Below are 21,445 nucleotides of genomic sequence, written 5' to 3'. Positions count from 1 at the left end.
TCCCCCACACCACCGCCCCCACTCCCCCACCCAACCCCCATCCCCCACACACGCCCCCATCTCCCCTTCAACCCACCTGGCGGTGTCTGGGCCCACCAGCTGGTCCAGCAGGCGCGCCGCCGCAAGCCCCGCCTCCAGCCTGTGCATGAGGCGGGGAAGCTGGAGCAGGGGCGCCCAGAGAGCGGCGGGGGGCCGGGGCCGGCTTCGCACAGCTCCGGCACCAGGGCCACGGAGGCCTCGCCCTCCTCCGGCTCCGCGGCCGCATCCAGGCGCCCGCCCGCGCCCTGCTTCCAGGCGCTGGCTTCGATGAGCGGCTGGCCGGGGTCCAGGTTCGGCAGGCCCCAACGCTCGGCGTAGTAGGCGGCGTAGGAGGTGCGGGTCGTCGTGGGCGGGGCCTCGTCGGCGGGGCTCCCGGCCGCGGAGACGGCAGCGGGCGCCGCCCCTGCAGCCCGACGCTTGCCGCGTGGGGCTGAGCCGCGGTCCTCGCTGGTCTTGAACGTGGACTGCAGGTTCAAGTCGTGCCGCACGCCCCTGAAACGGTGGCACGCATGCGGCGGAATGAGAGTGGCACTGATTTCTTGAGGCGCAAGCCCCTCACACCCCGCCTGGAGAGGCCCACGCCCTTGACGGTGGGAGCCTCTCCCATTGTCTGCCATACACCCCCATTCGCCCAGGCCCCCCATCTCCCACCCCCCCTCCTCCGCCCCCACCTGAAGGCGTGGACCTTACGGTTGTAGGTCGTCCAGATGATGCGGTCCCGCAGGTCCACCCCCCTGCGCAGCAGCGCCAGCACGGATGTGGATCCGGCGTCCCCACATACCTCGGCCACCAGCCTCCAGTCTATGCTGCCGTCGCCGCTTGGGGCTGGATGAAGGGGCGGGGGGAGGTCCTCAGTATGACTGGTCAGGCAATAGGAAAGCATGATGTCGCCGCGATGGAGTTCGGAGCAGGAACCTTGGGTCTCAGCAAAAATGCTGTACACAAATACGCCTGCCAACCTGCGGGAGCCAGCAGGAAGCTGAGCGCCTCCGGGGACACCCCCGCAGCCCTGGACGCCTTGCCCCGCCGGCTCTTGGGCAGGTGGCCGTCCTGTAGGATGATCACGCGGTCGATTATCCGGCGCACCAGGGCTCGCACGAACAGACCGGCTCCTTTGTCCTCAGGTCGGTCATCGTGGGGCGTCGGTGCTGCCTCATGTGCAACCCCTGCACGCCCAATGTCGGCGTGGGGAGGCGCCGGCGCCGTGCCTCCCGTCGCCCCGGCCACGATCTCATCCGGCTCCGGCACCATCCCACCCTCTCCATCGGCTGCCTCTGCTGCCACTGCGACCGCAACCTCAGCCTTCCGCCGCTGCCCAGCAGCGTGGCGCGGGGGCCCCCGCGCCAGCATGAGCTGCGCCAGCGCCACGTGGCAGGCCTTGAGCTGTCGAAGCTGGTCGCCGGAGACGCGCACGGCCGGGCCGGGGAGGAAGGCGAGCTGGTTGGAGGCGCCGTCGTTGCCTGGCAGCCGGCAAGGGGGTAGGCCCTCGGGCAGGGGCTCCAGCAGCAGGCATACCAGGTCCCGCATGGCCTTGGCCGGACCAGAGGAGCTGGCGGCCAGAGTCCTGCTCCTGTCGTCCACCACCAGCCACCTGTATGGGTGCAGCAGCACCTCCCCATGCTCCCCGCTGGGTGCAGGAGGGTGGAAGCCTGCACCGTGGGGTGGTCGGGGGGGGGGCGCACTCGTGAACTCTCATGGGCAATGCTTGTAGGGGAACGTTGAGAGGTTTTGGGCCTCGCAGACTCAAGCCGGTACTTTATGACAAACCAAAGCAAAATGACCCTGCATCCTTGCGACATGCTTTCCATGCTTATCCTCACTTGCTATTGGTTAGCATGCTGTGCATGACTCCCTCAAAGTAGCACCGCCCTAACATCCAGCCTTTCTAATTTCACGCAGACCTTGGATGAGGTGGCGCTTGGGGGGGTCGATTACTACCGCAGGGATGACCTCGGCAACCGGCCAATCACTGCCACCTGGTTGGAGGAAAGAGAGGCATTTGTGATTAACAATGAGTCATTTCACCACTATGGTAGACATGAGCACATGACTTGACCTTCACATGGCACCCCAGTTGCTGCCCATGAAACCTCTGAATACAAAAGAGCAGGTCACCCACCTCCCGACTGCACGCCGGAAGCGTGTCGCCGCTCGGCTGCCAGCTCGAATGCTGCCGGCAGGAGGTTGTCGTTCAGGCTCCCAGACTGGGGGGAGGATGAGGTGGGTGTGGAAGGGAGGGTGGCCGATGACACCACAGGGAGGGTCTGAAGACTGCGCTCATGATGCCATGTGCGACTCCACGCCACCTGCAAACCCCTCCTCAACCGGGCACCCCTCCCGCACCTCGTGCAGGAGCCGGATGGCGTTGAGGGCCGCTGAGGCGATGGACTTTCGGCGGGTGGATTGCGGCATGCCCACCGTCTCCCGCAGGGGGCAGTTGCTGGGCAGGAAGGCATGGGTCAAGTACATGCCGTCGAGCAGTGCCTCTGTGCGGTAGGTTGGCCGCAGGATGGAGTACCTGCTCCATGCAGATGAGAGACTGGGTGGTGAGAATGCTGGCAGCGTGCAGGTTTCAGGGTCGGGGGCTCAGCAACAAGTCAGCGGGCCGGGGGCAAGCGGGGTCGAGCTCGCCCTTCCCTCAAGCCAAAAGCAGCATCCCTAAATTCATGCTCACACGGCAGCCACGCTTGCCTGTCAGTGGGCAGCTTGGAGATGTAGGTGTGGAGGAGTCGGAGGACGTTACCTGCGCTCACTCGTGCGCCGGTGCTGGCCACCATGTACCGCAGCTCCTCGTCCTGAAGGGTGGAGAATGGGAGCAGGGCCAGAGACTGAGAGGCGTGTGGTGATGCAGCAGGTTGGATGGCGGTACAGAGGACCAGATGAATCCGACATGCCCCTCCACTGCAGGGTTGGGGTCTGTTTCATGTGATGTTGGTTATGGCCGGCTCCTCATGTCTACACCTCCTCCAACAAGAATTCCATCCCCATCAGCGCCCATGGCTCACGTTGATGCCATCGTCTTCTTCGCTCTCTGAGGACTCGGAGGCGTCTTCCACCAGGCCCTTTTCCTGCACGACGAAAGAAGAACAACACACTCATCCTCACTCAAAGGCTTGCTGCCAAGGTGGAGGCTATCAGCCACGAGAACGGCAGCCCCCTATTTGTTAAGGTTTGGCTGCCGATGGCATGAAGCGTGCATCTCCCCCTCCACGCCTTGCACATCAGGCAGTCCAATGCGCACCCCATCCCTCCGCCTCGCCTTCATCTTGTGAATATTGGACAGCACCTCCTGCCTCAAATCCGCCTCAAACTTGATCATGTGATTGATCATCTGTGCATCAGGCGGGGCATGAACATGAGTGGCAGGGCAATGCAATGGCGACGTCTCCATGCAAATCCTCACAGATTCCCCCTGCTCCCACGCATTCCACCTCCTCTGCCACCCCTCAGCCCCCTACCTCCAGCTCCTCGGGAAGCTCTGTCTGCACCATGAGGATCAGTACGCTGTTCTGCATGCGCGCCCGTCCACGTGACTGCAGGGGAGGGGGGGGGATTGTTGCATGGTGTGGGATTTACGTCAGGCGGACGAGAATTGAGAGGCACCTCACTCAGCCATGCATGCCCAGGCGTGCGTGCCAGACCAACTCGCCAGGATTCCCCTGCGGCAGCTTGGGCATGCCCTTTCCATTCAGCTGCGGCTCCGCGTCCTCCACATCCCAACCAACACCTGGATGTAGCTTTGCGCGGTGGGCGGGAGGTCGAATCGCACCACCAGCTGGCAACGACGGACATCGATGCCCTCCTCCACGACCGCCGTGGCCACCAGCAGGTTCAAGGTGCCCTGCCTGAACCCGCGCAGGGTCTCCTCTTGGTGCTGGGGAGTTTGAGAGCGTGTGGAGGAAGGGGTTTGGCAATGAGGCAAAGTCTTCGTGGTTGCTAATGTGTATGCTGCACTCCACTTGGGGCAGCAGCCCCAGGCACTGCAGGGGTCCCACCTCCGGTCCCACATCCCCACCCCTCCATTCCAGGTTCACTCACCCTGACGCCCACGGCCTCGCCAGTGCGCTGCTGGTACCCCGTGACAGCGGCCGTTCTGAGGAAAGCGCGCGTGCAGGGCAGCGTGCTCAGCAGCATGTGCACGGCCCAGCAGGCCAGCCGCCGTGTCACAAAGACGATGCCGCTCCAGCACGAGCCTTTGGTGTTCAAGAGGAATGGGGGGTTGGGAGGATGGAGGCGACAAGGCTGCGCAGTGGATGGGAACCCCACCATCAGCAGGCATGCTCCGCGCCATCCCAAAGCCCCAACTGGGCTCCCAACATTGCCTGGGCCATCCCCCAGCCCGGCCCTTAACCAACCAAGGACGGATGCGCGCCACGCCACACCATCAGTCTCATTCTGGGTGGCCGTCCCCCGGTACTGCAGCAGCTGCTCGACCAGGACTACCACCTTCTGCGTCACCAGACCCAGCCGTCTGGGCTCCTGGGTCATGGGCACCACGTGCGCCGCGCCGCCCGCCAGCACGGCCGTCACACGCAGGTCGGCGCCGGGGACGGCGCTCGCCGGCGGGCCCGCCGCCTCCTCCACGACGCCCAGGGCATCGACCTCAGCCTGCAGCTCGTAAGGGGTAACGGCACCCAGCAACTCCTCCATCGTCTTCACAGGCAGGTCCTGTGGCCAAGAGGGCAGGGAAGCGTGGTGATGGGGAGGCGGGTGGTTGCCGGGGTTTGGAGGACTGGAGTAAAAACACATCGTCATCCGCCTCTTTGAGCCTCCCTCTTCCATGCACCCACTCCCAGGCAGCACCCAAGCAGGTGCCCTGTTCACGCACCTTGATCAGCTGGCCACCCTCCACCCTCCGCCTGAGCATGCAAATCATGTCCTCGCACTTTGCGGCCTGGGGCGCGCCAGTTGGGAGCAGGGCTTGTGCAAAGGCAACCACCACCTCCAGGGCAGAGAGATTGGTGGCTGTCTGCTCCTGCTCGATCTCTGTGGAGGTGAAGGGTGGCCAAGCTCAGAGAACAGAATGAGGAATCATGGACATAGATGGGGTCGACTGGATGCCCATGAGTGCACAGCAGGTTCCAGCATGAGCTTTTTGCATAGTGGCATTGAAGGATTGCGCGCACGCCCCCCCCTTCCCAAGCACCTTGTCTGGGGAAGGTGGGCACCTCTTCATCAGACATGTCGGAGTTGGACCCCTCCTCGTCAGCCATGGTTTCACCCATGACGACGGTGTCGCGACCCATCCTGCGAGGCTGCATCTGCTGAGGAGGAGCATCGCGCTCAGCCCTCTAATTCACAATGTTCCCCAGGCACTTGGGTAAATTCTCTGATGCACTTGCTGGGAAGAGAGACAGGACTCCCTGTGTGCACCAGCACGCGATCCAGGAGGGGCCCAACCTCTAACCTTGCATCGAGCCTGCAAAGCCACCCCTCTCACTCCCCCCTCCGGCCTTGACCACCCGCGCACATGGTGGACTGACATTGCCGCCAGCCGGGCTGCAGAGGGGTTGAAGGTCTGGTACTCAAAGCCCTCTCCCTTCTTGTTGGCCCCCATGCCAGCCATGTAGGTGGGGGCCACCTCGGTGATCAGGGTTTTGAAGATGGAGCGCGCTGCCTGGGCCCCACACCACATACCCAGTGTCTGGGGGAGAGAGGGGTGGGCATGTTCATGATCACGTTGATCACCTCATGCTCCCAGGGGTTGCTCAAGAAAAAGGAGGCTGGCGCAAGGTGGCAGGAATAAAGAAACACAACAGTTTGGTCCGCTTCCCACCCCACCTCGGTGACATGCTGCACGCCAGACAGCATCTGGTTGAACCTGGAGGTTGAAAATCCAGAGATCTGCAGATGTGGAAAAGGATGTCCAGCTTGACACATCGTGCTGGATCTTGAAGCGTTTACACTGCATTCCCTCGGTGTTCCAGGCCATGGCTGCACTCCTCGTTGCATCTCCGCACCACAGGGTCAAAGTACACTCGGCCTGACGACTTCTTGGCACTGCCCATCTTCTGTTCGAGCTCGTGCGTCCAGACTTGGCTGCAGTGTGTCGGGATGATTGTGTCGGGGGGTCTGGGCTAGATTAATGCAAGGTACCTGCATCCATCCTGGCCCAATGAGAATGGAATCCAGCTCACACCCACAGACCCGGCCCAACCCAGGAAGCCAATACCGTGCGCCACACAGGGCGATATTTCCTCCTACCACCAGCACGCCCCGCCCAGTCTCACCTGACCAGGTCTCCGGCGGCGGCAAGGCGCAGCCTGGCGTGGCTGATGGCCCGCAGGAGGGCTCGCAGCTCTGGTGGGTGGCCCTGGCCGCACGAGTAGTAACATATGCGCAGAGTGGGTGGTGGGGCGGCGGCCTCCACGTCCTCGCGATCGAGGACTGTGACCACCTGGGGGATGGCGAGAGGGGGAATACGTGACCCAGCCGTCCCAGCAACTACTCTAACAAACTATGCAGTTGCCAGTGGGTTCCATGCCACAGGCATCATGTTCCCCGACCAGTTCCCGCCCCTCTGCGAGTGAGCATCCACCTTCCGCCATGTGGGTCCATCCCAGAAAGACTCACATGCGCATCCAGGTTTCCTTCAAGCGTCACGATGTTTTTGGACAGCCGCCAGGAGGCCTGTTCCCTCCTCACGTTGGCGGGGGCGGCTGTGAGCCCCAGGATGTGAGGCCGGGGCGTCGACCCCGTCACTGCAGGGAATCAAGGGGCGTGTAGCTGAGAAGGGAGTCTTTCCAAAGAGCATGTGGGCTGCACGCACTGAGTGGGCTTGCATGGCTCATCAGCTCCCTCCCACACTCGGGCTCATTCCTTCCCCATCTCCAGTGGGCAACCCTGGTCCACCCAGCCACACTCACCTCGGTGATAGAACTCCTTCATGATGAGGTTGTAGGGGTGTTTCTTCTGGGTGTGGTGGCACTCGTCAAACACGATGGTGTGCACGCGCGATATCTGGCGGGGGGAGGGGTATGTGTGCAATTTGGCTGGAGTTGGATGAGGTTGGGGGTGCCAGGAGGGTCAGCCGGCAGGGAGGGGTGCCGTCGGGGACGTTTGGCATCTGAGCGGATGCTGAGTGGGATGTGCAGTGCCCAGAGGGTGCCCACCACGCCTGGGGCCTGAACACAGGCCTGAGCCCATCACCCCTTCCACCTCGCGCCCAACCACACCCAACCATCACTCACCGGGATGATGGCGTGAGTCAGTAGGTTGAGCAGGATCTGGGGCGTCATGACCAGCACCCCATGCCGCTCCCACTCCCGGCCCCAGCGCCTGGAGTCCCACAGGTCCACCCCCATCTCCCCCACGTAGCGCCCCACGGCGCAGGGCAGGTGCGCCGCCAGGACCTCGGCTTGCTGTGGGAACGTGGTTGGGGTGGGGCGAGGGAGGCGGATGATGCCAGGGATTGCAGGCCACGGTTGGTGCCGGGGCTGGGGGCAGGGCCAGGGCACATGCGCCAGCCAGGCCACGCAGAGGGTGGATCACAGGATCATGGATGGATCTCTCCATGACTTAAAATAAACAATCGTCCACAGCCCAGACATCACCTGGAAGACCAGAGGTACGCGGGGGACCAGGAACACCGCCCGGGCAGTCGCCTGGTGTGTGCTGAGGGAGGCAGTGAGGCGGTGCTGGAGGAGCATGACCGCGATGAAGGTCTTCCCCGCCCCCGTGTCCAGGAAGGCGATGACCTGGCGACGGGTCGGGGGGCAGAGGGGTCCGAGGGTTGCTGGGGAGCACATGCGCTGTCCCAGAAACGAGCATGCGGTGACCCTGAAGGGATCCCTTGTCCCTCCTCGGACTGCGGCTCACATTATTGGTCTTGGCCATTTCCAGGAGCTCCACCTGGTACGCCCGCGGCTTGATCTGGGCAGCGCCAGCTTGTACAGCCACGGTGAATGCCGACCGTTCTGCACGGTGGGGCGGCATGCGGTGTGTGGAATGGCACAATGGATGCCATCAGGTGCACTCATTTTGCATTGACCAAAGCATCTCGCTCTCCATCGTGTACCGTCCATGGCCCCTGGGAGGCGCCTTCTGCTCCCGACAGAGGCGGCAACCGGATGTGATCAAGGCATCAAGGCTCCCGATTGAAGCGATTACATGGTGATCTATGATCTGTAAAACGATCTACCCACAAGCATGATGGGCTACAAACTTGATCTATTTAGTACTCGGGCGTAAGCAGAATCACCATGTCTCACTCCTGGCGCGCGCGCACACAGGATGCGGACCGCTGATGGCCGAAAGGCAATGGGAATGTGTCTGGAAGGATGTCGATTCCATACACACATACCCGATGTGTATCAGCATGCATTGAAGCTCTGGGAATGGTGACTGCGAATGGGACCGCGGTCGCCAAACGCCAGAGAACGGAGGAGGACGGACAGGGCGCGAAGGACCTGAGGCACGCGAAAAAGGGCAAAGCTGGGCTCAAGCTCTCCGATTTATATATGCATTGCTCTTAGTTTGCAAAGAGACGGGCCGAGGCTCGCCTGCACCACGACACAACCGGCGCATGCGTGACAGGTAGGCAGCCACCTCCCTCACACCACAGGGATCGCTTGCAGGAGGCCCGCAAGGCTCTCCCCGTCTACTCAGCCCGCCATCGACTGGTGGAGGTGGTGAAGACCAGTCCCTGCCTGGTCCTGGTGGGGGAGACGGGGAGTGGGAAGACCACCCAGGTCCCCAGGCTCCTGCTCGAGGCCGGCCTGGCGGCCGGCGGCGCGATAGCATGCACGCAGCCGCGCCGAATAGCGGCCGTGACGGTGGCCCAGCGAGTGGCCAATGAGATGGGCTGCAAGCTCGGCAGCCAGGTGTGGCGGGGTCAGAGGAGTTCTCTGAGGTGTGGTGCGATGGGCTGCCTGGCCGGGTCAGTCTTCCTGTGCATCTCCCTGTGTTCCTGGATCTTTCTGCCAGCTGAGTAGAAGCTTTGTGAGAACCCAGTATCCAGTCTGGACTAGTTGTAAACCCGTGCGTCCCTGCAGGTGGGGTACTGCGTCCGCTTCGACGACCGCACAGGCCCTGATACCAGGATAAAGTACATGACGGACGGCATGCTGCTGCGTGAAGCCTTGTTGGACCCCCTGCTGCAGCGATACAAGGTGGGAGCTTGGTCAAAGAGTGTTCCACGAGGGACAGGGATGCCGCAAAACTTGACGTTGGCTTGACAGATCAGTCTCCCATACCCAGCATGGGCTCATATTGGAGAGCCCCTGCACCCCTCAGCCAGTACCCAACCTCCCCCCACCCCTACCCATGACCCATTCTCACTTACCAGGTTGTCATCCTGGACGAGGCGCACGAGCGCACCGTGGCCACAGACGTGCTGCTGGGCCTGCTGAAGGCCGCGGCGGCGGGCAGGCCCGAGGGCGACCTGCGCCTGGTGGTCATGTCGGCCACCCTGGACACCCAGAAGCTGACGGCCTACTTCCAGGGCTCCCAGGCGGCATACATCGCAGTGCGTGGCCCCTTTGCTAGGATGTTACGTCTGAGGGAGGGAGGGTGCTGTGGGTGAGGCTGGCCTGGAGGCTCACGCCAGCACAGCACCCATCACCACATCCTCGCTACCGCTGCACCCCAGCGCAGGGGAGGCAGTACCCAGTGCAGGTCATGTACACCCCTGCGCCGGAGGAGAGCTACGTGGACGCCGCCATCACCACCGCCCTGCAGATCCATTGCGAGGAGGGCCCCGGCGACGTCCTGGTCTTCCTCACCGGCCAGGTGGGGCGAGGGTGGGGTTCAGTATCGCCACCCCGGCTGCATGGTGCCGCGCACTGTGCCTTTTCCTTCAGCGTGGCGCATCGAGTGTCCTCTTGTTCCTGCCAAATTCCCATTCCGATGTCCTGGTCCGTCACCCTTATTGCCCCTCCAACCCCAGTGACAAGTCCCCATCCCCTCCCCCCCTTCCTTCTCCAAAGGATGAGATCGAGGCGTGCGAGCGGCTGCTTACCGACCGCGCCGCCAGCCTCCCCCCTGATCCCGCCCGCCTGTCCCTCTGCGTGCTGCCGCTGTACGCGGCGCTGCCCCCCGAGGCCCAGCTTCGCGTCTTCGAGCGCGCCGCGCCGGGGTCGCGCCGCGTCGTGCTGGCCACCAACATCGCTGAGACGAGCGTGACGGTGCCGGGCGTGCGCTTCGTGGTGGATAGCGGCATGGTCAAGGCGCGGGCTTACTCGCCCCGTCTCGGCGCCGACTGCCTCCAGGTCGTGCCCGTCAGCCAGGCGCAGGCGCGCCAGCGCAGCGGCCGTGCAGGTGGGACTGGCTGGGCGTGTGTGTGTGCGTGTGTGTGTCAGGGGGAATGGACCCGGGTGCGTCCACATGGGCGCGATGGATCGAGGGGCTGGAGCGACAGAGCGTACGACGCTGCAGGCGGCTGCCTGGCACCCTGCGCCGCTGCCTGTCCGTGCATTGTCTCTCCACCAGCAGATGGATCACCCTGTCCTCTGGCCCCGACAACACACTCCCTCTCCCCTTGTCGACTCCCCCCCACCCGACTCCTCTTTCCCCCGCTCACCCCCAGGCCGCGAGGGCCCGGGCAAGGCCTTCCGACTTTACACCGAGGCCGCCTTCGCCAAGTTGGCGCCCAGCACGGCGCCGGAGATCCTGCGCACCAACCTGTCCAGCGTCGTGCTACAGCTCAAGGCACTTGGCGTGCGGGACGTGCTGGGCTTCGACTTCCTGGACCCGCCGCCTGCGCCCGCGCTCGTGCGCTCCCTGGAGCTCCTGCTGGCGCTGGGGGCGCTGACGCGGGAGGGGGACCTGGCGCACCCCATCGGTGAGCGTGCCGCCGTGGGGGGCTGAGGGAGTGGGGGGAAGGTTGGGGAGGAGGAGAGAGCGGTGAGGGGGAGGGGGTGGAATTAAGGTACCTGCCGGTGATCACCAGCGGTGACTCATCCACCCAGATCCTTTCACCCTTTCTCTCCCTATCTGTAGGCACCTCCCTGGCCCGCCTGCCGGTGGACCCCATGTTTGGCCGGGTGCTGATGGCCTCGGCGGAGCTGGGGTGCAGCGAAGAGGCGCTGGCTGTCATCGCCATGGCCTCCACCGACCCCGTCTTCCAGTTCCCCAGGTGGGTTTGGGTGTGTTGCATCTCCCGTTCTGGGAGGGAGGTGAAGGGCGCCGGGGTTTGGGTCCAGAGTTGTCCTGTTCGCCCTCTGCTCCTCTCCAAGACACTGGACTCTGCCGGCTGCACTCATCCACTTCCCCCCACAACACTCCCACAACCCCCCTTCCAGGGAAAAGCGGGAGGAGGCGGCGGCCGCCCACGCCCGCTTCGCCTCCAGGGAGGGCGACCATCTCACCGCCCTGGCGGTCTTCCAGCGCTTCGTGGCCCAGCCGCGCAAGCAGGCGGCCGCCTGGTGCCGGGAGGGCTTCCTGAACGCGCGGTCGCTGGCCAAGGCGCGCGACATCCACGCCCAGCTTCGCGGCCACTTTCAGGCCCTGGGCCTGAGGCTGGCCTCCTGCGGCGACGACGCCACGCCGCTGCGCCAGGCCCTGGTCATGGGCCTGTTTTCCCACGCCGCGCGCCGGCAGCCGGGCGGTGGGTGGGGGGACTGGTGTTGGGCGGGGGAATGGGCTCTACTGCATGGCTCGCAGTCGTCTAACAGTGATCAAACAACCTCTGCCTGGAACACTGAGCCACCCACCGACCCATGCGTCTGAACATCACCCCACACACACATGCACCCGCGCAGATGGCAGGGTCATATACTCTTCCTTCTCCCCCCCCCTCTTTCAGGCACCTACCGCGTGCTGGCGACGGGGCAGGACGTGGCGCTGCACCCCAGCAGCGCGCTGGCGCGGGCCGGTGGCGCGCGCAGCGGCGTCCCCGCCGTCGACGCAGTGGTCTTCGGGGAGCTGGTGCGCACCACGCGGACCTACGCCCGCGACGTGACCGCCATCGACATCAACTGGCTGCCCCAGCTGGTGCCCAACTTCTTCGCACGCGCCGCGGCGGCGGGGGGTTGAGGCGGGGAGGCTCAGGCGGCGGGTCAAGAGCGTGAGGCGCTGAGGGGGGGGAGCGAGGTGTTTGAACTGGCTGTTGGACCCTTGGTGGGGCGCAGGGTGCCGGCTGCTGTGTACCTCCCTTGCCCCCTGTTGGTGAGCCGCCCAGTGCTGGCCCAGCACCCGGCTGATCCAAGCCCGTCATGCCAGGCTGCGCTGCGAGGGGCGCACTGGGGCGGCAACGTGTGCAGATCCGAGCACAACCCCCACCCTACAAGGAACACATGCTACATGACCGCCTCCCTCGCAGCCTGTTCCGACCCTGTCCATCCCTCACTGCATGTGAAGGACTTTACAAAGGAAGCACTCTTCCACAGGATGGTGTGGTGCATACAGGTGGTTAAAAGCAACTCCGGCCGGCGCATGGGCTGACAACTCGGGTTCTTTCCGACGACAGGGTAGCGGCATGTATGGGGTTGAAGGAAGGTCATAAGGAGCAGCAAGGGGTACAGGCAAAAGGTGGCGGCAATCCACATGCAGAAGGGAGCGTAAAAGAGCGCGCCTGGGTGGGGGGCTCAGAGGACCGGGGTGTGTTGCCGCAGCGGGGCATTGCGCAGGTCACAGGCGCAGAAGGGGGGAAAGAAAGAGTCCCAAGGGGGTGGGGAAGTGAACGCTCGTGTGCACGGACGCTCGTGTATCAAGAAAAAGATTCATGCAACGGGACGAAATAACTGGTGGGCAGAGGGCCATACGTGTGGCTGCAGGTGGGGTCAACAAAGATGCATGGCATATGTCTGCGCAATCTCTGCGCGGGGCGTCCGAGGTGGGGTGGGGGTGGGATGCAGGCGGCGGTTCCGCCGTCGGCTCCCATCGTGTCCCCGCCCATCACCAGTTCTGCCCGCTGGACTCAATGGCCCAGGTACTGTCATGGGTGGACCCCAGGAGCTCCACCTCGGCCGCAATGCCACACCCCAGCGAGTATGCCTGGGGGGTGGGGTGGGTGAGGGGGGTAAAGGGCTCGACCCACAGCTCATACTTGGTGCATGCTGCCCACCTTCTAGAATCCACCATCTCGGCTCATGCCAGAATATCCACGAAGAAACGCCACTCCAGGAGGACGGACCTGATCAAGCCTCTCACGCAGGTCGGCGGCCAGGCGCTGCAAGTTTGGCTCCTGCCCACGGTGGGTGGTGAAGAGGAAGGCCTGCGGGTCATCCGCCAGCAGAATGGTGGAGTGCTGGCGCGCCTGCTGCAGCGAGCACTCCACCAGAGTGATGCAGACCGCTGGAACCTTCGCGATGGAGACGTACTTTTGTTGGTCGGGCCAGGCGCCGGGCAGCACCGAGGTGGGCGACCCCCCGACGCCGGACTTGAGGAACCTGACGCGCACAACGGCGGTTAAGGCCTCGCAGGTATGCGGGGTGCGCGGGGGGGAGACGTCCGACGTCGGCGAGCCCTTCACGTGCATATCGACATGGACTGCGGCACGCTGGGTGGGGAGTGGGGTGGGGCGTCACACTCGCAGTCGGGTCACGTGAAAGCGCGGCAGTCCAAGGGATGTGCACAACGAGGAGCAATGCGAAATTGAGCCGGTCGAGTCAGGCAGGAAATCACATGTAGCTGATTGGGGGCACACCTGCAAGATCCGGTGAGGGTACTGCCCTTCCTCAGTCTTCCTGGGAGGAGTCACGAACCCCTCGCACGAAGACTCCCGCGGTCCGACCGAGGTGGAAGGGCGCGTTGCCGGTGAAACAAGACTGCGACACAGCAGAACCCCTGCAGTAAAAATCTTGCCCTACTCGAAAGGTATTCAGAGGCATCTGTGCTTCGGAGAGCCACGGAAGCTTATTTTGCGAGATGCTTCCGGACTCGTGTATCGTCGGAAGCTCTGCATGCTGCGCGTGCTGGATCGCACCAGCTTCCGCCGACTTCGATTGAGCTGTTCCAGCTGGCCATCGGGGGGACCGTTTTCCGCACGACCGCCCACTCGACAGACGGGAAATCCGGAAGTGATTGGTGGGCGACAACCTTATCGACACATCCATTGCAAACGACCTGCTGATCACGTTTCCCGTGCGCCGTCGTAACCCGTGCCCGTACCTCAAAAAAACACGTCAGCTATCTGGGACGAGTCGGGCCCGGAAAGGGCGTGACACTTCAGCGGTCCAGCCGAGTATGAGCTGAGGCATCGTGCGTCCCAAACGATGCGCGGAAGACTGGTCGCACGGCAGGGCGGCACAACGCTGCCCGGAGCCGACTCATTACTCACTGGCTTGACTAATGCAAGGAAACCCACTTCCAAAATCAATGTGCCCAGAATCGGGGTTTGCGTCGGGATTTTGTTGATATTCGAGGGGTCCGCATGGCCTCCGGCGCAGGGGTCATGGCGGAACAGGAATGCGATGCCATTGGTACGAGGAGGGACGGGTGCGAGGTTTGTCCTCGCAACCCCCTGCAACCACCGGCACCACGTGCTGAGGGAGCCTCACGTCGCTCGGGCCCATGGACTCACCTCACCCATAATACCGGGCAAAGGTGGCCTCTGCAAACTCCCCAAACGTCATCCCTCGGCGCCACTGGCCGACGCTGGCCTCGCCCTCGCACCCCTCGGCACACTCCAGCGGCTCATCCCACCTGCGGGCATTGGCATACTGACAGTCGCTCAAGCATTCAAGCGACGCCCAGGCAAGCAAAGCCCGGGGCCATTGCTCGGTATACCAGGATAGCACAGTGCCAAGAGGCTGTGCAATTTAGGGACCAGCACCCCCATGGCCCACCAGAAAGTGCCCATGCATCGGCCCAACAGTCCACGCCGCCGCCTCACCGCGGCTGCATGAACACTGCAAAGGTCTCGCGCGTGAGCTGGGAGCCTCCCGATCCCGGCTCCGGCCCCACCACGCAGTGCGGAGTGGCGGTGAACAGGCCCCCACTGAGCACCTGGGCCGCCTCGCCCAGCTGGAAGGCCAGGCACTCCGGTGGGATGCCCACCCGCACCACCTGCCCATGAAGGGTGCGGATGTGCAGGCCCACGCCGCCGCCGCCGCCTGCCACGGCCGCGCCGCCGGCGTCCAGGTATTGCGCAGCGCAGAGGCCAGTGAGGCTGCCGTGGTCGGTGTGCCATGCACACCAGCTGTCCGAGGCGGCGCCGCCTGGAGCCGCATAGTAGTGTAGCAGGCGGGCCTGCGGGGGGTTACAACACGTGGTGGGTCGGCTGTGTGTGGGGGGGTATGGATAAAGGCCGCCCCCCGCGGCACCAGGCTGTGCCCGGAGCGTGCCCTTGGGGTTCCACCCAGGTACAGATAGTTAAGCCGGGCGTGAGCCACAGAGGGTGGCCCAGGGATCATGCGTCAGCCGGTCACTCCACACTCCAGGGGCCGTTTCACAATCCCCATGAGAAGGAACATTCATGGCTGGGCATGGGGCCCAAGGCCACCTGCAGGCACCAGAGGCCACACCAGCAATCCGCCCAACGCCATCACCTTGTGGCAGGGGGAGGTCTGGAGAGTGTCGTGGAGGGAGGGGCAGACGGTGCCGGTCCCCGCCTCCCCGCCAGCTTCCCGCTGCCGAGCCGCGAGCAGTGTGTCGCAGCGACATGCAAGGTGGAGCCCGGCCGCCACGATGATGCGCCCACACTCCTTGAAGGCAGGCTCCAGCTCGGGCAGCGCCTGGGTCGGCCAGATGTTGGGCCTGGTGTGCCAGGAGTCGTAGTATAAGCTGAGGTCAGCAGGGGCCGCAGGGCTGCACTCAGTCTGTGCTCAGGTTTCCCTTTATGAATAGGTCGCCAAGCATCTTCCATGGCAATACCCACCGCAGCAACTTCCATGGCATCACCCACTGCAGTGGCAAGGCTAAGGGCACATCATCCCTCAAACTGATCCCCCGCGCGAGAGGCACCTGGCATAGGCGGGGAACTCTGCCTGAAGCTGGGTGTCCTCAGTTACTGAATCCAGCATTGGATTCGCGTAGAAGCTGCCCTTGTGGGTGTCGGGCTTGCCATCCCGCAGCGCCTCTCGCCCGTGACTCCAGCCGATGTTATAGCGAGAGGCAGCATCTTCGAGCCTGGCCAGCTCAGCGGGTGGGAGCTCCTGCAGACCGAGCAGTGGGCTTCTTGAGGTTATGGACAGGCAGCATGAACATGTCGAATCGTACAGGCCCACATGGCCCCACCAGATCATCTCTGCATGCCCTGTGCTGCAACACACCGACAAGCGTCGAGCCAAGGGGAGCAGGCGCTGTCTCGCTGCGCGGAAGCCGGGAACTCCTCGTATCAGGATCAGGCCCAAGCCATCTCTGCCAAAGGCCTGTCGGGAGGAAATGCTTCAGGGGCCTTCTGGTACAGGCAGTATGTACCTCACGAGACAGCATAATATACAATGGATGTCGGTATCATACCCTCAGAAGGTCGGTCGACAGGTCATGTGCCTGATCTATCAGATGGCTGTACTCGATACAGACGGGCTCTCCGGATGGCACGGCACCCTCCATGGTGGCCAGGCTGGCTCATGCACACTCGGAGCGCGGCATATCAATGCCTAGATTTTCATTCAGAGCGCATGACCATGTCGTGATCCATAACACGGCTAGTTGATGCGTTTTACCACCTGTCGCTGGCACGTAGACGTTCTTCCATGGCGCCGCACCCGCAGCACGGTCGACTGCAGATCCGCATGCACTGTCGATGTCCTCCTCCTGCCGATTCGAGTCGACAATGAGCCTTTCCCCGAAGTACAAACACTTGCAATACGTTTCAGTATGGCGTTGCAATTGCCTCGACAGGCTGACTTCAGCGCCAACATTTTCCGACGGGGCCAGAAGCGGGAGCTCTTCGAGGATGCAGAGGAGGAGGAGGTCAGTGCAGAGACGGAGCTGGCCTCCAAGCTGGGAGACCTCGCAACCCTGTGGGCCGCCGACCGCATCGGGTGAGGGCGCTGCATGCCGAGGCCCAGGGGAAGACATGGTTTTGATGGGGCCGCCGAGCTCAAGGCAAGGGCCTCAGGGTCACTGGCCCTGCTCCCTCCTGCGCGATCGTGGTGGAGCGGGCCAGGTTCTGTCCCCAAGCTCATCGCGGTCAACTTCACCGGGAACAACGGCAGGAAGGAGCTCTCGGCTGCCATATGGAGGCCCTCGCTGGGCCTGGCGGAGGTGGTGCTGCAGAGGGGCAAGGCGGTGGCCCACCTGGGCGTGCAGCAGCGCAGCCGCCTGTACCTCCACCCCGAGGAGGCCACGTGCGTAGTATGGGGATGGGTGGGCATGCCGTCGCGGCCATCGCTGCGATATTCGAGCAGACCGAAGAGACGGTTGAGATCCTGAGATGCCCAAGTGTCTGTGAGGCCTTCTCTGGGAGTACTCCATGAGCTCAGCTCTGGCATCATACCCACACCACATCACCCCCCCTCACTCTCAGGTACCTGGTGGACCGGGCCAACCTGCTGCTGTTCACGGAGGGCCCTGGACGAGCCCAGCGGCTGCTGTCGCTGCAGGAGGCCCAGGACCTGATGCTGGGCGCGGGCGTGGGCATAGACCTGTACCTGGTGTTCTGCAAGCTCACGCGCGCAGGCTACATCGCGCAGCGCCACCCCGCCCGCTGGATCGCGGGGCCGCGCGAGGACCTGGGCGCCGTTTGGGCCCGCTGGCGGGGCGGGGCGGGGACCGACGCGTGCCTGGTCGGGGAGGGCAGGGGCACGGCGGCCGCGACCCCGGACCGCCACAGCGGGGCCCGCCCGCCCATCCATCCCACGGCGCGTGCCCCGCGCGACAGGCCAGTGCCTGCCCGGCCCGCCACGGCCCGGGGCCAGAGCCGGGGCTGGTGGGCGCTGGATGGGTGGGCGGGGGTCGGTCCCCGCGAGGGCTTCTGGGCGGCCCAGCCGCGGGCGGAGGTCCTGCAGGGCACCGCGGCAGGCAGGCGGGCGCAGTACCCCTGCCTGCAGCCGCTCGCCCAGACCTCCCGCGGCGAGGTGGCGCAGGCGGCGTACGAGGGCGGCGCGGCTTCCCCTCGCTTGGTGAGCTGAGTGGGCCGGCGGCAACCGGGTGAAGAGGCAGGGATACTGGGCTGGGCCTGCACAGCACTTTCCAATGGGGTGGCTGCGCCGTGCCGATGGTGCATGGGCATGTCGTGTTTTGTGTGCCAGACCATGTCTTTGGGGCCAGAAGGTGGTTGATGTGTCACCGGATCAAGACGCCGGCCTCGTACCCATACATTCCTTCACCACCTTTCTTCACGCCCGCTCATTACTCCCCCGCCAGCACCTGGATGTGTGGGGAGCGGACGCGAAATTCAGCCGCCGCGGGGCCGGGGACCCGCTCTTCCACGTCTCCGTCCACCCCGCGGGCGCGGCCCCGAGTCTCCAGGAGATGGTCGTGCTGGAGGCGGCGGCGGGCGACATCCCCGTCAAGTTTGCGGTGGTGGAGAAGGGCGACATCGGGTTCTACGGCTTCTCCCATGTTCGCCTGCAGGACATCCTGTGACGAGGGATCCGTGCTCATGGGCGGCCAAGGTCTTGCACGGAGCGGCCCTGGAGGATGTTACAGTGCCGCGGCAACACGTGAGCCTCCTGCCAGGCGGTTCGCTCCATCCATCCTGATCGACTGGGCCGTGGACTCGCAAGTTCCTCAGGCCTGATGTCCATGCTCTTGTCACCAGGGTTCTCAAGACGCACGTTGTACATACTGTATTTAAAACCAACTCGACAAGCATGCGATGTTGATAGTCTCCAAAGGGCAATCCTCGAGGAGAACACACATGCCGGTATGACGAGTAGGGTAGGTAAGTTCAGCTTTTGTTGGTGGAGATGGGGGTTGCTGGTGGAGGGTGGGGTGTTGAAGGACGCAAAGCGTCTGCTAAAAACTAAGAAGATGGCTTTGTGTCGAAGATACGCGGTGCGATTCAGTAAAAGGCGGAATTGCAACTCGTTCGTATCTACGACGCCATGGATGGTCGCGGTGGCCCGAGGCTTCCGTCCACATCTGGCTGCCATGCTTCCGCACCAGCCACGGGTTATGGGTACGATGCCGACAGATTGAGACCTGTCTCGCTCTTACCATGCCGCCTCACGAGTGAAATCTGTTGCTATGAAGCTCGACCTCCTCACAGAAACATGGAGGGGTCGGGTGGTATTCGCGATGGCATGCGGCCGGTGTACTTTCCCTTCCCCACCGGATCAGTCTGCCTGGTCGGCCGCCCTCCTGCGCACAGCCGCCACCGCCGCATGCAGAGCAGCCTCCCTTGCGCCTGCGGCCTTCACGGGGCTCCCACGCAGAGTCGTGCTCGAGCCCGTGGGCCCAGCCCCAGGCCTCTGGGGCTGCCTAGAGGCATACACCTCCCTGCACTCCTCCAACACCTTGTGGTACCGGAGGGGGGCGGGTGTGGCGTCGAGGGGAGCACCTCCTTGGGCTCGAGGTCAGTGCAGAGGATCATCATCATGTTGCTGCATACTGGTGGCCGCGAGGAGTCGGTGCTGCTGGTGCCCAGACCGCACCACACTGGGCTGAGGTCTGCCGACCTCCCACCCACCCACCCACCCACCCACCCCTCCACCCAAGGTCCCACCATCATCTCCTCACCTCCTTGGCGTCGGCCTTGCTGAACTCGGTCCCCGCAGCAACACGCGCGGCCAGCAACCCCCCGAGCAGGGTTGGGGTGATGCCCGGGGCCAGGGACACAATGGAGCCGTAGGAAAGCACGAAGCCGTCCAGGGAGTCGGCACCCAGGAACTCGGTCAGCTCCTCTATCAGCTGGCACGCCGCAGCCGCCTGGCAAAGGGGAGGGTGCTTTGGTGTGTGTGCGTGTGTGTTGGTGAATACAGAGGGGTTGGTCACATGGGGCTGCAGCAAGTCATTGCAGGAGTACAATCAAGGACTCTGCTGCCATGCATGGGCCCTGCCGCACTTTCCTCCATACCCTTAATACATGCCTCCGCTCACACCCGCCCTCCCCCAAACAATTCCCCCCACACCAGCCCACACCTTGGCTGGCTTGACGTGGCGACCAAAGAATTCCAGGATGCGGCCGTGGTCGCGACGCAGGGCCGCCACCTCGTCATCCCCCGCCAGGGTCAAGCCGGCGAGCACGGCACCCGAGTAGTGCGCCACGGTCTCCTCCAGCATGCCCTCCGCCACGCGCGGCAGCAGGGCAGGCTGGATCATGGCGGAGAAGTCGACCAGGTAGTCCTCCAGCGTGGCCAACATGCTGCCGGTGCAGGTGCCTGCCAGCCAGGCGGTGCTGCAGCCCAGCTGCAGCAGCAGGCCCACGAACCCGGGGTCAGAGAAGACCAGGCCCATCAGCATGCCCACGGCCTCCTGGGCCAGGCCCAGGAAACCGCGGCACGCCGACTCGATGTCCAGCTGGCCTGTGGGAGGACGAGGAGAGGAAAGGAGGGGGGGTGTAGAGATGATGGAAGGGACACAAGGGGAGTTTTTTTGTTGGAGAGTGATGGCACAGAGAGAACATGACCAGGCTTTGGATCTGTGCACCGCGCGCCGCTCGACGGGACCTGCGGCTGATATCGAGCCCGGACCAGCGGGTTGACTAGATGGCCACCGTCCATGCCGGTGCAGTGCAGGCGGATCACCCCGCCTCCATTTTCACGATGTCCGAGAGATCTGACAACACACATCCGGACTCTTCGAATCCGAAGGACAACAACGCCCTCCCCTCCTTCTCCAAACCAGAACGCATCACCCAGGAAGGTCCCCTTCCTCCCAAAACCACCCACCCCTGCGCCGCCGCTCCAGCGACTTCTGCAGCCGCTCCGCAAACTGCAGGCTCTCGTCGTAGCAGCGCATGTTGTTGTTCACCGCCGCGCAGAGCAGGTCCAGACCCAGCCGCCCGGAGGCCACCGCGGCGCGCTGGGAGGCCTGGTAGGAGGCCATTGCCTCCATCGCGGCGCGGGCGGTGGCCGCCAGCAGCGGGCCGTCGTCTACGCCGGCAGCCACGCCCAGCTGCTCGTTCAGGATGCGGAAGAAGTCGACGGGGCCGGGGGTCCAAACCCGACCCTCCGCCGTCACCTTGGGCGGCTCGCTGTAGTCCGTCTGGGGTAGGAATGGTTGGGTGGGGGGGGGGTTCAACGACCATGGGTGGAGGCGCAGTAACTTGGTGCAAGAGCGGCCGTGGCAAATGCCCATGGTCGGCTGGGGGCCGCGGCTTCTTCTCACCATCAGGTCGGGACAACGTAGGCACAAGCATGCGTTCATCACTCGCCTACCCCCTTTTCCCCTTCCTCTCCTCCCCTCCCTCCCCCACCTGGACGATGTTGGTCAGCCAGGTGGACAGCATGGCGGCCACACGGCCCACATATTTTTCCACCAGCAGGCCCAGCCCTGATCCGGGCGCGTCTGAAGGGTTCAAGACGAGGGCGAGGGGTGCTTTAAGAGGGGCTGACCCTCGTCGCAGGTCGCCAGGGGCTGCCCTGCGCCAATTCGCTGCCGGGGCACTGGCCGGCCGGCTCAGCAGCCATGGGAT

The 21,445-nt window shown here is 64.1% G+C and overlaps 6 protein-coding genes across 6 annotated transcripts in view; 2 read left to right on the top strand and 4 right to left on the bottom strand.

Moving 5' to 3' along the window:
• F751_5138 (Endoribonuclease Dicer-like protein 1) overlaps positions 1-7,974 on the bottom strand; it is a gene marked incomplete at both ends in the record, with an annotated part of 11,826 nt that extends 3,852 nt beyond the window's left edge. Inside the window, 22 exons of the mRNA XM_011398881.1 lie at positions 211-531; positions 711-864; positions 999-1,688; positions 2,159-2,243; positions 2,383-2,557; positions 2,725-2,834; positions 3,281-3,370; positions 3,498-3,572; positions 3,767-3,913; positions 4,078-4,232; positions 4,422-4,707; positions 4,868-5,025; positions 5,186-5,286; positions 5,523-5,683; positions 5,821-5,883; positions 6,000-6,078; positions 6,270-6,436; positions 6,613-6,740; positions 6,906-6,999; positions 7,230-7,400; positions 7,593-7,736; positions 7,858-7,974. Coding sequence (XP_011397183.1) covers positions 211-531; positions 711-864; positions 999-1,688; positions 2,159-2,243; positions 2,383-2,557; positions 2,725-2,834; positions 3,281-3,370; positions 3,498-3,572; positions 3,767-3,913; positions 4,078-4,232; positions 4,422-4,707; positions 4,868-5,025; positions 5,186-5,286; positions 5,523-5,683; positions 5,821-5,883; positions 6,000-6,078; positions 6,270-6,436; positions 6,613-6,740; positions 6,906-6,999; positions 7,230-7,400; positions 7,593-7,736; positions 7,858-7,974 — 3,671 coding nt within the window. The remainder of the gene's footprint in view (positions 1-210; positions 532-710; positions 865-998; positions 1,689-2,158; positions 2,244-2,382; positions 2,558-2,724; positions 2,835-3,280; positions 3,371-3,497; positions 3,573-3,766; positions 3,914-4,077; positions 4,233-4,421; positions 4,708-4,867; positions 5,026-5,185; positions 5,287-5,522; positions 5,684-5,820; positions 5,884-5,999; positions 6,079-6,269; positions 6,437-6,612; positions 6,741-6,905; positions 7,000-7,229; positions 7,401-7,592; positions 7,737-7,857) is intronic.
• Positions 7,975-8,375: 401 nt separating this feature from the next.
• On the top strand, positions 8,376-12,012 carry F751_5137 (ATP-dependent RNA helicase dhx8; the record flags this gene model as incomplete). Its single annotated transcript, XM_011398880.1, has 10 exons — positions 8,376-8,399; positions 8,616-8,861; positions 9,033-9,149; positions 9,326-9,505; positions 9,634-9,768; positions 9,966-10,296; positions 10,565-10,819; positions 10,978-11,113; positions 11,280-11,584; positions 11,783-12,012. 10 exons carry the CDS (start codon positions 8,376-8,378, stop codon positions 12,010-12,012), a joined length of 1,959 nt encoding a protein of 652 aa, XP_011397182.1.
• Positions 12,013-12,873: 861 nt separating this feature from the next.
• Positions 12,874-13,456, bottom strand: F751_5136 (hypothetical protein; the record flags this gene model as incomplete). The annotated part of the gene is made up of 2 exons (XM_011398879.1): positions 12,874-12,972; positions 13,112-13,456. 2 exons carry the CDS (start codon positions 13,454-13,456, stop codon positions 12,874-12,876), a joined length of 444 nt encoding a protein of 147 aa, XP_011397181.1.
• Positions 13,457-14,501: 1,045 nt separating this feature from the next.
• F751_5135 (hypothetical protein) lies at positions 14,502-15,941 on the bottom strand (the record flags this gene model as incomplete). Its single annotated transcript, XM_011398878.1, has 4 exons — positions 14,502-14,622; positions 14,813-15,168; positions 15,468-15,675; positions 15,883-15,941. 4 exons carry the CDS (start codon positions 15,939-15,941, stop codon positions 14,502-14,504), a joined length of 744 nt encoding a protein of 247 aa, XP_011397180.1.
• A 799-nt stretch (positions 15,942-16,740) lies between these two features.
• F751_5134 (tRNA-splicing endonuclease subunit Sen54) lies at positions 16,741-18,453 on the top strand (the record flags this gene model as incomplete). The annotated part of the gene is made up of 4 exons (XM_011398877.1): positions 16,741-16,907; positions 17,082-17,213; positions 17,393-17,987; positions 18,232-18,453. 4 exons carry the CDS (start codon positions 16,741-16,743, stop codon positions 18,451-18,453), a joined length of 1,116 nt encoding a protein of 371 aa, XP_011397179.1.
• Positions 18,454-19,145: 692 nt separating this feature from the next.
• The window catches only part of F751_5133 (Exocyst complex component 3), a gene marked incomplete at both ends in the record, with an annotated part of 5,361 nt that continues 3,061 nt past the window's right edge, over positions 19,146-21,445 (bottom strand). Inside the window, 5 exons of the mRNA XM_011398876.1 lie at positions 19,146-19,325; positions 19,549-19,737; positions 19,951-20,333; positions 20,700-21,015; positions 21,278-21,318. Of these exons, the coding sequence (XP_011397178.1) occupies positions 19,146-19,325; positions 19,549-19,737; positions 19,951-20,333; positions 20,700-21,015; positions 21,278-21,318 (1,109 nt within the window). The remainder of the gene's footprint in view (positions 19,326-19,548; positions 19,738-19,950; positions 20,334-20,699; positions 21,016-21,277; positions 21,319-21,445) is intronic.

Source organism: Auxenochlorella protothecoides (assembly GCF_000733215.1).
Source record: "Auxenochlorella protothecoides strain 0710 unplaced genomic scaffold scaffold56, whole genome shotgun sequence".
Classification (NCBI taxonomy): Eukaryota; Viridiplantae; Chlorophyta; class Trebouxiophyceae; order Chlorellales; family Chlorellaceae; genus Auxenochlorella; species Auxenochlorella protothecoides.
This window is presented reverse-complemented; position numbering and strand designations above follow the sequence as displayed.